Below are 15498 nucleotides of genomic sequence, written 5' to 3'. Positions count from 1 at the left end.
TGCTGGGGGACACTATAAGAGGGGGAGCTGTTGGGGGACATTATAAGAGGGGGAACTGCTAGAGGGGCACTATAGGAGAATGTGCTACTGGGGGAACCTGTTCGGGGCACTATAAGAGGGGGAGCTGCTGGTGTCAAAATAAGAGGGGGAGCTGCTGGGGTTATACAATAACAGGGGGAGCTACTGGGGGATGGGCACAATAAGAAGGAGAGATGCTGATGAAAGAGGTTGAGCTGCTGGGGGGTACAATAAAAGGGGGGAACTGCTAGAGGGGCAGTATAAAAGGAAAAGCTGCTGGAGTCACAATAAGTGGGGGAGCTACTGTGGGAGCACTAGAAGGATCGGAGCTATTGAAGGGGGGAATAAGAGAGGGAGATGCTGGGACGCAACACCCAGCCGCCTAACAAGCAGCTTACAACCTGTGGCACACAGATCCATTTGTTTTGTAGTGACTACCCAGGTTTACTGCAGCTCCAGCCTCTGTGGAAGTGAATTTGAGCTATACCTGCAGTAATCCTGGACTTCAGACATGTTGGGGCACATTTACTAAGGGCCATACGCAAGTTTTCTCTCAGACTTTGCACTCTCTTTTATGTGCAAACTGCTTTTAAGATGTGCCCGCGCCACATATGTGTCGCATGCGTCCCTTTTGGTTGCGGCTGCACTATTCCTGATGCGACACAACTTTCTGCTCTGAAATGGGCAAAGTCGGAACATGTGCCAGATTTATCATGCAAAGACCGACTGAAATGTGTTGCACGGCCCATGTAAAAGGTACACCAAAAAAAAATGATGCACTCTGTTGGGGCAGTCCCGAGGATGCCAGATTCATGAAGTCACAATTCATAAATCTGGTGCACCCTGGATGTTACATAGGCAAACTGCACATATTCTTAGTGTATGTGCCCCGTTGTGACTCGTCAGTCACTTCAGTTGGAGCTCCACATTAATCTAACATAGTGTAGAAGGCAGCAACACTATAGTACTATAGTCGTGTAGACTACGACACAGGCAATAAATTTCCTCCAGCAACCATATTGGTTGTTACCCAGCTTTAAATTTAAAAAATGTAATGGTTCCACAATTTTGGATATATTTTTATTTTTGCTCTCTTTGTATCTATTTTTGCCTGCTGTACTACATGACTGAATATATTAGACCTGCATTCAGTTAGCACCAATGTTTTCCATTTGAGCACTAATGTAGTCCAGACGGCCATGTATCCCCTTTACAGTAACATTATCCTGGTGCTTCCCTGGTGCTACTTCCTCTAAGATGATGGAGACAAGGAGAAGTCTATATTACATGCTCCCTCCTCACCTCACCGCTGGACACATCTCCTCAGCCTCCTGATGTGACACCCATAAACCTTAAAGGGGAGGAGTTGGGGAGTGGCAGAGCCCCGAGACACATATGTATGATGCACATGGTTGCAGAATAAGTTGGAGCCTGTAGGATTCCCCAGTATTTGGCTTTTAGGTAGGAGGTTTTGTCTGCAGATGACAAGTTCCATGAGCTGCCTGTGCTTGAAGTGTAATGAGAGAGTAGGAGGAGGATCAGCAACAAGTCCGGCCTGAGACTTTAACAGCATCTTTCTGAGACTGAGGAAGCTGAGGGCAGAGCCCCTCACTCGTCATCTGCAGCTGGCTCTTTGCAATATGGACATATATTAACTAGGGGACCACCGGGCTTCAGCTAACACCTCATTAAAAACACCTTCGAATTTCCTGCGTTACCCCTCCGTCTGTGCCAACATGAAAGGTAAGGACTGTTCTCACAGCTGCTGGACTTCTCCATTCCACAGCGGAGATGAAGTGTACAATATGTGCACTGACAGGACTGCAGCTCCACACAAGTCCATGTGCGGAGGTAGTAGAGTATGAATCTGTCTTTTAAGTCTTTTCTTCGTCCTTGTATTCACATAGCTAAGCTTAGTTTGTTATTTGGTTCTTTGGTTTAAAGTTGGACTAAGAGTTCATGGATGAGTTTGTCATTTAACGCTGTGGGTGTGTATTGTACAGTAGACTTAGATGGATCTAAATACACTTTTTATGACTAAAGACCTAATTTGCCGTAATAAGCGGAGACCACGCAGTCACAAGACTCACCAAATGTCTCACAGTCGTACTTAATGTGTGCTTCTTATAGTATGATAGAGACTTGCTGTCATCTTCTGGTTGGCTTCCTTTGATTTTCCTTTAAGAACACAATACTGTCACATTAACCTTTTGGCCACTGACCACTAATAACATTCCGTACAATAAGCTAATTGATATTAATAGGCCCTTTTTTCCCTGGGAACTCTGCAATCACCTGGGGGTCGCAGGTCTATATCTAAGACATCTTATCTAAGATATGACAATACAATAAATATTAGTGAACAGGTTTTCCTGTTTCTTAACTTTCCCCCTGTGTGAAGCCTTCCCTTACTTTCCCGTTCTCTCTGCTTTTCCGTGATGTTCTGTTTTCCTCAGCACATCTGGAAATGGTTAGGTGCCAGTGGAGGCAGGACTGGCTTGTGAAATAAATTTGGCATCCATCTATCCAGGATCCACTGACTGGAAAATATTTGCTTTCTTTTACATATGCAAGATCTGAGAGTAAGTGGAGGATACATGTTAGAAACATGCTGGTCCAATTATGTCAGTGAAATACTGAGTATCTAGTCCAGACTAATGTAAATGCTGGTGACTTAGAAACAATACAAGGGATTCTAAGGGTTAGAAACATCATTAAAAACAAACAATGTATTTATTAAAGTAGAATAATGCTTTGATTGTAAGAGTCCTGAGGATATCCAGCCAGTTATATATCAGCCTCTAGACCGCCGAGCTGTCCAAATAATATGTTCCAGATTTCTAAATAGCAAAAATCTTTTGCTTTATTAAGATATCTAGAGAGGGTTAACACTAATGTTTTACAGGATAACCAATGCAAAGCAAAGTAAGCATCTAGAGTTCTGAGCCCCTGCTGATAGCAGCCCCAACCTGTCTATATGACATAGATACAGATATGATGTAACCAGATGCAGAACATGGACATTTTATGGCCATTAGGATTTTCCCTTTGTTTCGTTCACTTTTAGTGAACTTCTCTTATGAATTTCTCCAATTAATATCATAACTATTATTTGTAAAGCGATACGGAATTGATGGCGCTATATAAATAAAGATTATTATTATTAGTGGGCAGCTTATTAATAAGTTCAGCATAAAAGCGGTGGAGTCACCCTGTAGACAGTGATTCCACTCTCGTCTTTACATTAAAGACTATCTATTGGACGCCTATGGCTCGCTGATAGTTTTACAGAGAGTGAATCGCTGCGCATTGTTAAAATTGTTCCTATTCAGTCCAAAAGTTCTATGGCTCCTTTGACCCCTCCCCGAACAGAGAAGGTGAAACCATTGAGACAGAAAAGGACTTGGGCCGTGAGGGGATCCAAAGAAGGGGGAGCATTCTTTTTTTGAATGTCTGCTGCAGCCTCCCATGGTTTTCCAGTGAGCCAGGAAAACCCCTTTAAATGAGCAATTGCTGAATGTAGACCCTATGTAGTTGTTCTATAGTGGCACTATACTCTCCGTATCTTCTTCTAAACAGAAGTATTATGGAAATAATCCATTGTTGCCATCTGCATTCTAAGGAACAACTGAAGACAAGTACTGATGACCAACAGAGGTTCTACTGATCCTTGGTGAGGGTGATGGCTGATAAGACACATTTGGGGAGTTTTACTATAGGCATTTTAAAATTACACTAGATAGACCAGAAGATCTTAACCTGCACCATTTTGGTGCATTGTTGCATCATTTAATGCTACATAGGCCGAACCCGTTTTTTGTCCAACTTTTAACAGTGTCTAAAACAGTGTGAAACACTACGGGGAGAGGATTTATCAGAGGTGTACGGCAGAAAACGGGAAGTGGGCATGGAGGGGGATAAAGGGTAGGAAGTGATTCAAGATTTGAAGGGGCTATAATATTTATACAGTTAGGGCCCATGACACGTTTAATTCACCCCCATATACTGTATGTATATATATTTATATATTTATAATGTATGACTGATGAATTTTGCATATTAGCAGTACATGACCTAGTAACATTCTTCTATAAGATTATAGAACTGATCTCCCCTCTCTAGTCCTTGTGTACATTGCGATATATGTTTTATTTTCACCATTTAATTGGAAGAGCAGGTTGTACTCTTGGCTATAAAGGAAATGCTGTCTGGCCAAGCTTGTACTTCAGCGTTGATCTAACCCAGTAAAGATTGCTAAAGTTGAGGAGAATTTGGCAATGGGAAGACACAGCCATTGTTTTCTATTTGTGTGATTTTTGTGTTTGGCAAACGGCTGTGATCCACCCCACAACTATGTCATCTGCTTTAGTTCAATGGGTCGCTGCGCCTGACTCATTTGTCTTCCAGAAATGGGAAATAATGGTTTAAGTTAGTAAACAGGGTTCCAGTAAGAAGTTTACATATTTCAGGAAAATGCATCTCATTACCTCTCATTCTAATATCTGATTGGAGGGCTCTTTTGACAAGACCACTGGGTCTCATCACTGTCTTTATAACTTTCATGAGGATGAGGAATATTTATGGCCGTTGCATTGAAATTTCACTAAATCAAGAGACATTCTAAGTTTGTGCAAATCATAAAAAATAACCACAAATTATCAACCCTGTCTTGACTCGTGGAACTTTCTCCAGTGATAAGCTTCATACATGTGTCAGAGTGGAATGTGAGTCCTCTGAGCAGAGCCAAGACTACAAGGTCCCCTCCCAGACCTCAACACTAGTGAACCCCAGGTGACTTAACACACGTAATATTTAGCTAACTAGCAAATCATAAGCTTGAGTCGCTTTTGGCAAGGGTTGCATGTATAGCTGAAACTTTTTATAGAGGTCCTGCAGAGGTGAAAAGTTGAGAGACATGTTGCTGCTTTATTTTGTAATTTAACAAATGTCCTACTCACTGAAGTATCAAATGAGTTACGGGTGGATGCCCAGCAGGACACATACTGTACATGTAGATGGAAATTGTTTTTCTTACTTGATTAAAATTATGTGTTGAGCTCATTATTCTGTACTATTAAGCCTGGGACATTGCACAATTCCCACTTGCAATGTGAAACCTGTTTTTTTTTCTGCAATATACTTGTAATTTCGTGGGATAACTGGAATAAACTATAATCCGTTGTTTTTGCTGCCTGAGGTTTTGGATTTAGTTGGCAAAGATTTGTGACTTTCCAACAACTTCTTTTGGTTAGGCCGTTTCACTGTAGTAAATAAACAATAACTTAACCAAAATTAAAGAATGGGTTTATGGTGGCTTGAAATGGGCTCCATGTAATGAAATGTCTCATCAGACTCCTAAATAATTCATTTACCTTCTTATATGTTATCTTATAACATATCCTGTTTTATTATACAAGTAATACCCCAGCATAATAATCCATCTAGGTACTGTACTATATGTTTTTGTTGATTTCTAGGAAAATGTGAAATTTCAAACTTTTAAATACATTGGTCCACATTTATTAAAGTATTTGCGCCAGTTTTCTGTCTGACTTTACACTAAAAAGAACATGCAAACCACTTGCACATGTATTTATACAGTGTCTGTGCCAGTTTTGTATCGCAGCTGCACTATGTCCGTCAAAACAAAAAATGTGCACCTAAATATTCATTCCTTTTAGTACTAAATTGGAATTCATATTTGTTTGAATGTATTCACAGAAATATTTGGATACATTGATTTGTAAACTAACTATATAGCTTGTGTTGTAGCAATTTCATGTATTGTTTCCTGTTGTTTTGTCTGCTTGGTCTGGAACGTACTGATGAATCCAGCCCAGGTATTACTGCAACAAGTAACAAAACTTTGCAAGTCTAGAAAAGGGACTCTCTGGGGGATAGTTATCATACACCAGCATATTGTGTACCAGCGTATTATGAAAGTCCCGCCCCTTTGCCATGTCAGATACATCAGGAGGCTCTGGTACACAATTCTACGGTCTACCCCTGCCTCTTGTAGAATTGCATTATTACCAGCAACCATTCAGATTTGAACACTCGCAGGCTATAGCAAATGCGCCGACTTGGGAGAGGAAAGCCACCACCTGTACCTCCTTCATGCCTTTTGTAGCTCACTTTGCCGTGGAGGTGGCGGAAAGGGGAAAATAATTGCAATTCCTGGAGGTCCACAAGGAATTGTGATTATTTCAGGGCTTGTATGCCAGAAACTGGCGTACATTCCCTCATAAATCTTCACTCTGAGCCTTACAATAAGGTGCAAATAGTTTACTAGCAGCAGAATTACTTAGTGTCAATAGCTGCAATGCCTCTGTAAGCAAGTTGTGGAATCACATGACTCTACAGAAGCACAGTGTAGGTGTAACATTCTGTACACTAAACGTGTGGAAACCTTTCTTCTCTCTGAACCTCCTAACCTCCATTGCTCGCAAGCATTTTCTGCTCTTAATGTAGTATATTTCTCAGGTAGGGCAGCATAACAATTTTATCACTAAAGGTCAACAATAGAACAATGGTAGCTTATTGGGGGTCCAACTCTTGGCTGCTATGCACTGTAGCCAGTTGTGTTTCCATGCAGAATTCAGTCTTTCTCTGACATCCCAGCTAAGGGATGGTCTCTGGAACTCCATTTATTGTCTTGTTTTCTTTACTAGTAATTTGAAGTATTGTAGTCGTTACAGCTAAAATAACATGGTATACTTTGCTAACTGAGCACAGATTTCCACTGGTGACTGAAAAATGTCAGCCTTGAACTAGGTACCAAACAGTAGTCCAAAAATCTTTACATTGACTTTTCAAAACTGCAGAATAGAAAGGAATGTAGGCATCAGCATGTGCTACATAATGCGATTTCAGTTTGTCACTGTGCATCTCCTCCTACCTTTTTCTTAATCTCAGTGGGGCACATTTACTACGAGTAGTGCAAACTGCACTAAATGCAGTTTACCTATGTATAGTGCAGGGGGCGCTAGATTCAGGATTTCTGAAGCTCATTCTTCAAGAATCTGGTGCTCCCTGCACTGCCCCGACAGAGTTGACCAACTTTTTTGTGGTTCACCTTTAACATAGGGCATGTTAGACTTTGCATGATAAATTTGAGCCCTCTAATTTGTGTCGCATGAAGAATAGTGCAGCTGCGCCACAATTGTGGTGCAGACACTTCTTAAATACCTGTGCATGAAGTCTGCCAGAAAACTGGTGCATGGGCCTTAGTAAATGTGCCCCAATGGCTTCATCCAACTTTAGTTGCATTGGATCATGTCACATACTGTACATACACTCACTGTAAAAAACAGATTTTTATCTGATACAAAATTTACCTTCTTATTACGATCAAAGAAAGAGATTTTCTGCCTGATTAGAACATTTAAAATAACAAACTTTTGTTCACATTAAGTTTTAAATTGGGCTAAAAAATAGCTAATAAGTACAAACTTTACCCAGTCTTTCAAAGTGTAATCTCCTACAGTACAGTTGAATGTGTTGGTGCTACCAAGAACACAACAGGACAGACACGGTGACCATCGAGAGGTACTTTGGTCCAATAGTCAACGTAGACACAGTGCCTGAGACACAGGAAGATAGCTGTGACAATCATACCAGCGTGACTCTCGATAGTCACCGTGTCTGTCCTGTTTTCTGTTTGTCTATGGCCTCATTCAGATGGCCGTCTGTGGGGAGGTATACGACCGGTATATATATACCGGTATACGGTATACCAGTATAGGGTATATATACGACCCCATAGATGGCAATGGCGGCACGCATCTGTGGCACCGATCCACACCGTGCACGGGGAAGAGATAGAGAGCATGTTCTATCTTTCCCCGTTTCTGCGGCCATGTGCCTGGCGGGCATACCACTGTGTGAATGCACCCTAAAGTTGTATCTAATATGTCTCTGATGATGCATCAGTTGTGAAACGCGTCAAGCAGGGAACTATTTGTGGTTAGGCAAGAAAGGGGTTTGTTATACACAGTAATAGACTGGCTTACAACTTTGAGAAACTCTAGGTGTTTCCTAATATAAGTGAGGGCTCCTTGTCCTGATACTTTTTTTTTTTTTTGTTCATTCTGTCTTCCCTCGGTATAGGTGTTCTTGGTAGCATCAATGCATTCAACTGTGCTGTAGGAGATTACACTTTGAAAGCCTGAGTAAAGTTTGTACTTATTGGCTAGTTTTCAGCCTGATTTTAATACTTAATGTGAATAAAAGATTGTTATTACGTTTAAAATCATAAATCATACAGAAAATCTCTTATATTCACTCACTGTACATGGGGACTTTAATGTATTACAATTGGTGATAATGTTATGATTTCCCATAAAACTGCCCTGCCAGTGTTTAGGCTGAAAACCAAAGTGTAATATATTTCCACCCAATTCTATATCGGCAGTGCTCTATGTTGATTAATATACAACTTCGAACCACCAGCAAATAGTTTTTTTCTTAATAAAACCATCTTTGGCCATATGTTTTCTTCTCCAGTGATTCCTCTTGGGATGAATATAACAAAACAGTGACATAATCTGAAACTACATTTTCAATTGGTTCCATTTTGACGGATAATGATATGTAGCTGAGCTCAATGTTGGAAGATTATACCTCATTGTTGGATGCTTAATGACAATAGCACAGTGGATATAAATCAAATGTATCCTACTATTACACTACACTACATTGTAGTCATATACTGTGGTAGTTTCCAATTTATTTTGGCAGATTTATAACCTAGCGGATTTGATGATGGCTAGAATCAGGAAAGATATTTTTCAGCCAACATACCTTGCAATATTGACTCCAAACTATTTTCAGTAAATTTAAGGCCAGACAAGCTAGTGATATAAGACACATGTATATGGACACCAGTAAGAATTGGATACTTATGTCATTGTTACAAAAGCACCTTTAAAGGAAATCTACCATGAAAATCCATCATGATAAATCAGGGACAATTACTCATAGATCCAGGCACCGTGCCACAACCATGTCCAAGACTTCTCTCGTACTCTGCTTCTTGCTACCAAAATGTGTCAGACAGCCCCCCAACTTCCAAACCTTAGCCTTTTTTGTAAATTTTGTTGCTCAAGTTAGTTTGTATGGATCATGAGCTAAACCCTTCCATCACAGTATTGCATAATGGTAAAGGTATGTATGTATACATGTAGAGTTTCTTCTGCAAATTTACTAATAGGCTTCCGTTATATTTTTGATCACTGTCGGCAGTATCTGCGGGAAACATTGTTTGTATTGTATTTGTATTGTCTGTACGGCTCAACACCAAGGACTATGTTGTTCCATAGAGACATATTGGGGCACATTTACTTACCCGGTCCCTGCAAGATCCCTGAGGTCTGTTGTCCAATGAGGATGAAGTCTGTCGCAATGTATGTGAGTGCATGTCTTGCGACACAATTTGAATTTTAAATCCTGCACTTAGTCCGAATCAGTCGGGTTGTCTGTCGGCCATGCCCCCCGATTTGTCACATGAAAGATGGTCCAATTAAGCCAAAATCTGATTGCCTGCACCAAAAACCCCTGTTTAATGCAATGTAAAACGGAAATAGTCGAGAAACACGACAGAAATGCGGTCCACGGACCCTTAGTAAATGTGCCCCATTATGTACAAAAAAGCTATAATATGCAGTATACATTTTCACACATGGACACCTACGCATCTTTTTCTGCTTCAGCTTTTACCACACCTCTTTTGCCCCCTTAACACCAAGCATGACTTTTAGGAAGCCTAATGATTTGATGCGGGATTAAAAATAAAAGCTCACCCGCCATGACAGAAATAACTACACAAATGAGATACTTAATTAGACAAGATAGACTAGAGACGTTAAGACACAAAGAAAAACAGACAAAAGGCTTCTTCAAAAAGTGGAGGAAGTTTATTACATCTCATATGTCTAGAACGAAAATTGTGGAGCTGGTGACCCCATTCCGATACACACAGTGGTACAACCGGGAGGAACTGAAAGGGACGTTGGGGAATTTAAGATTACAAACAATGGAATAAAAACCCTTCCTAAATCCTGATTACTGCAAGATACGATGACAGTGTCAGAAACAATGCAAAAATGCCGCCATACATCGAAATTTAAACTGATTGCACAATGTACTTTCAATGTTATATAAAGATAAAATGTTATTTATATTTCAGAAGTATTTTAAGCCAAAACAATGAGCATGTTTATGGATAATACGCAATGTCTTATTGACCTGTATGTTTACTTTTTTTTTTTTTTTTTTTTTATTGTATTGGAAAATCAAATAAAATTTTTTAAAAAAAATAATAATAATAAAAAAAAAATAAAAGCTCTCCTTATGGAGAGTTTGCCAATTAAGGGCACCTTGTAGGTGTGTGGAGACTTACAGCCATTGACGCTCCACTGTGCAATTATGGGAAAATATGCAAATAAGTTTTCCAGGATCGGAAAAGGAAAACCACTTCTCTTTTGCTACCTAAGGTAGGTATCAAATAAGGTGTGATTAGGTATCTACCTGTGGTAGCAAAAAAGGTGTGGTTTTCCTTTTCCCATAGTGGGAAACTTATTTGTGTATTTTTTCAGAATTCCCCAGTGGAGCTTCAATGGCTGTAAGTCTCCACATGCCTACAAGGTGGCCTTTGTCAGATATTACACACTTCCCCAGACACAAGCACACTTGGATTGTATGAGAATAGACTGCTTCCACACAATCGTGATGAACTCAATCATGCGTGCTTTCTTCCTTCCCATGACATAGCTGTTAAAAAAATATCTTTTGGATAGGGGATATCTTGAAAACAGTGATGTGAGTGCTGGAACCTCCACTCTGTACCAGAATGGGGGGCCTCTTAAATCCTTGTCAGGTTGAGCATTGGAACTGCTGCACCTTTTACTAAGGCTACATTCACACTAACGTATGGAGGACGTATATACGGCCGATATACGTCCTCCATTTACAGCAATGGGCGCACGGCGCCCTACGGGAGCGGTACGGTGCAGCACATGTACGGCACCGTACCGTTCCGTACCCGGGAAAAAGGTTGGACCTGTCCTATCTTTACCCATAGTATGGCGCCGTGCGCCATTACTTCCTGTGGAGAGGGGCGGGGGTGAGCTGCGCTCACCTCCTCCTCTCCCCGTGAAACCAGTTAATGGCCAATGTTGATACCACATGTCAAAAGCAAGCATTTCAGTGCAAACAAACAGAGTGACATGTTAAAGGTACCGACTCAATATATAGTTTTTGGAAAAATATCAAATATCTTTATTTAAATTCATACTACAGACAAGTTAAAAACATTTAAAAGCACCAACATGTGCAAATTCATGTCCTATGTAATCAGTCAGATATGTGCAAAATGATGTAAGGATTACAATAGCAGCCACGTAGATATGTGCAAAAAATAAGCAGTGGTGGCTGTAAAACCCTCTCCCCTGTAATGCCCGCACGATGCAATCAATTTCCTAGTATAATATAAAGCATAAATAAATACAGTCAAAGCTCTATATGCTGTGAAATGGCTAAATAAATGAAAAGATATCACCGGGATGACAGGAGGGGGGGGGGCTGGCTCCCTCCTTCTCTCCCCGTGCACTGCCGTTGCCCGCTATGGTATGGTACGGGCGGGCAACGGCAGTGTGAATATAGCCTTACTATGGGAACGCCAAAAACTGGGCTTATCTGCTCCAAGAGTCCGATCCCCATCATTCTAAGTCATTACCTATCCAGTGAGGAAAGCATATAGATTTTATCTGCATACCCCTTTAATATAATTCAACAAATTGGTAGTTAGGTCACTGGGGGCTTTGGCTTGTCTCCCCGAAAGGGTGCGGTCACACGTTGCAGTTGAAACTGCATCGCAATCAGCTTTGAGGTGGTTTTAGGTGAAGTTTTGTTAAGTTAACAGGTGAAAAGACATTTGTGGAATAGGTTTCCCCATCAAAATCAAATTCACTTGTTCAGTTCATGTCTTTCACCTGTTAAATTAACAAAACTGGACCTAAAGCCACCTCAAAACTAATTGTGATGCAGTTTTAACTGCAACGTGTGACCGTACCCTCTGGATTAACACATTTGGAATTTATATAATTTTTTTTGACCACAGAATGTTGGAATATTGTAAATCATTTATAGGAACAATGCTAAATATTACAATTGCATCCTGGGCAGGGCCGGCTCCAGGTTTTAGTGGGCCCCTGGGCGACAGAGCCTTAGTGGGCCCCTCCATGGGCCGCCCTCCAGTGGCCACACTGCGCCCCCTCCCCCTGCGGACACACTGACCCCGAGGACACACTGATCCCCCCCCACCCACCAGGGACACACTGACCCCCCCCCCCCTTGCGGACACACTGAAGCCCCCCTCCCCTGCGGACACACTGTACCCCCCCCTCCCCTGCGGACACACTGAACCCCCCCTGCTGACACAATGATCCCCTCCAGACACATTGAACCCCCCCCCCCTTCCCCTGTGGACACAATGACCCCCCCCTGCTGACACACTAACCCCCCCCCCCTCTCCCCTTGTATACACACGGACTCCCTGACCCCTGCGGACACACTGACTCCCCTCCGGAAAAGAAAAAATAATTTACCTTTCCTGGTTCCCCCGGAGCAGCGCCTGCAGCTGTCTTCGGCCTGGGCCTCCCGTACGCGCCTGCTCTGAAGCCGACACACGTGATCCGATGACATCATCATGTGCGCCGGCTTCAGAGCTGTCGCATACCCTGCGGAGCGCCGCATCGTGTTAACCGGGACAGGTGAGTTTTAGATTCTGCCTCTATGCTGCGCTCCCGACCAGCGCAACATAGAGGCAGAAAAGTGATCGATCCGGATGGTGATCAATTGTACCAGTGTCTTATAGCGACACTGGTACAATTGATCCGGGTTGGCCGGGTGCTGAGCCGGGCCTGATCCTGGATCTGATAAATAACTGGGGTGATTGCATGATGATTGAGATAAAAAAATGAATATTTTAAGTAAACAATTCCTGAAATATGAAACCAAACTCCTACAATTTAGCTAATTACCTGACACCTTAACCGCTGCTGATGTAGAGTAGTAGAGCTGTGTGTGTGGGAGGGAAATAATATCTCAGAGCTATGGCCGAGCCAAGAATAAAGATGAATTTAAAGTTTAATTTGGAAGGAACCTAGAATTTTACATAGTGCTGGCAGGAGATAAGTGTTGGGTGAGGCAGAGTGCTTGGACTCAAGTGATATTTTTCTGTAGTTGAATTTGGAATTGTGATAATGAGAATATATAAGGGATCATTTATCTTAGGCTTTTCTATTATTTTCTCCTTTATTTCGGACTTCTTTTGGGGCATTTCATTGAAATTTTGCAACTTTTCCCCTCTCCTAATAAAGTTCAGTTCAGTAATATGTCAACAATTGCACTAAATGTACAAGGGTGTGACAGATGTATTATCTTTTTTATCCTCTATACGTACCTCAAACTTATGCAATCTATAAATTGGAATACATGCCAGACTATCATGACAGGCACAAATAAGTAGTACTGAGGAATATATAATATTAAGGGCCAGAATGATACAGTAGTTACAATAATATTAATAATGGAGATCTATGTTATAGGCTTTGTATTTGGGCCCAAGACCTTCAATTTACACCCTCATAGAGGTCTCATGACTAGCAATGAGGAGACCCGCTTAAGATAAGCTTAAAAATCCTGTTCAGACCCGGGTGGCGAACCCGGACGAGGACCATGCTCCCAGTTACACCGTCAACGTCTTTGGAAGAGGGGGTGTATAAATAGATACGGAGCATGTCCACTGGTACTATTGTGCCAATAATGCCCGCCGCCACTTTGAGGAGGTTTGTCGCTCCCCGTGATGTCATTGGGAAGCGCCTAAGATCCTAACTAAAATGGCAGTGCGCAGCGTCACTGGCCAGTGATGTCACTGGTGGCATTTAAGCAGATAACACCCGCAATCGGGGCTGATCACAGGCATTACCAACAGGGGGTTTGAGCCAGAGCCCGAATGTCTTATCCCTACTCATGACCTTAACCCCTTCCACGGATGCCTTTAAAAAAAAAAAATTTAAAATTCATAACTATTTTGTTTTTTCATGTACAGAGCTTTATATGGGCTTGTTTTCTGTGTAGCCAATTGCACTTCCTAGTGGCAGTATTTAATTTTCCATGCCATGTACTGGGAAGCAGGAAAAAAATTCCAAATGCATTGACATTGACGAAAAAACGCTTATGCAACATTTTCTTGTGGATTCTCATGCCTGTATCCTAGTTGTGCTCCTGATTCAGATTGTGATACCAGCTATATTCACACGGCAAATAAAGTTTAGATTAGGTTAAGAAGTATTAAAGTATTGGAGAAAGATAGTTTTGTGTTGATGATAGGAGGAACCTAACATCGGATCTCCCTAAATATGTAATTCCAGGTGGTAGGTCTCCTTTAAATGGATAATCTCTCTTATGATCCATGTGGCTGTAAAGAATAGCATAAATCTCATAGCATATCTCTTGATAATATCTCAGTCAACATGGCTGCAGCTTCTATAAAATAAAACATTTACAATCATAAAATAAAAAGATTTAAACCGGAGAATATGTATGGATGTCTGCTTTTTATTAGTAAAGACGTATGCATCCTTTAACTTTCTTTTGTCGCTGAATTCCAGATCAGAACCAGATCACAAGTCTTTAGTCATGAATTACAGCCTCATTTCCTGGACGTCTCCTAACTTTTTCTTTCATGTTTGGTCTTCACATTTTTAGCATTCTATATCCAGGACCGAATTTCTATAGTTAACCTCCAGCATTTTTCTCCCATCACCTTCAGTTTAAAGGGATTGTACAGTCAAACACATTGGACTTAAACATTACCCTTAACGATAATTGAAAATATCACTAATTTAATGTTATAAACAATTCGTAGTCGTTTCTGAATTATAAAATGTAATGTTTTATTCCCAGACAGCATTTGTATACCCCCCAATCTTCAAGGAAACGACAAGGAGACTTACTGCAGATCCAAGTCGCACATGCGTCTTGCAATGTCTTTGCTTACATCCACACATGAAAGGGTGTGTGCATGCTCCACTGCTTCGAGATCAGCACATGCTGAAACAGCCGATCGGGGAACAGTGCATACAGTGTACACAGCTACGTGTGATCCGTGGATACTGGAAGTTGCGGACGTTCTGCGGAGCGCGGTGGCCATGTTTAGTCTTTGTTCCATGCCAGAAGGATAAAACGATAAAAAGCAGTTTAAAAAACTATTTCACAACCAAAAAAAAATTGGAGTGACCTGAAACTGAAACTGAAAGAAGGAGCATCTAACAGAGGGGCTCTGATTTCCATATTTTACCTAGAACGGCCATACAACCTCTCTAAGCTTTTCATGTAATTATTATCATCACATTACATACATTGGTCAAGAATGCTGTAACTTTTCTGTATTTGTCTAATTACAGATAAGGACTTCTG

At 41.3% G+C, this 15498-nt stretch overlaps 1 protein-coding gene across 1 annotated transcript in view; it reads left to right on the top strand.

The window, feature by feature from the left end:
* The first annotated feature begins 1424 nt into the window (after positions 1-1424).
* COLEC12 (collectin subfamily member 12) overlaps positions 1425-15498 on the top strand; it is a 77075-nt gene continuing 63001 nt past the window's right edge. The window contains exon 1 of the mRNA XM_072152102.1: positions 1425-1761. Within this exon, the coding sequence (XP_072008203.1) occupies positions 1755-1761 (7 nt within the window). The 5' untranslated portion in view covers positions 1425-1754. The remainder of the gene's footprint in view (positions 1762-15498) is intronic.

The sequence above is a fragment of the Engystomops pustulosus genome, chromosome 5 (assembly GCF_040894005.1).
Source record: "Engystomops pustulosus chromosome 5, aEngPut4.maternal, whole genome shotgun sequence".
NCBI lineage: Eukaryota > Metazoa > Chordata > Amphibia > Anura > Leptodactylidae > Engystomops > Engystomops pustulosus.
The sequence above is the reverse complement of the archived record's forward strand: the minus strand, read 5'-3'. Positions and strand labels throughout refer to the sequence as shown.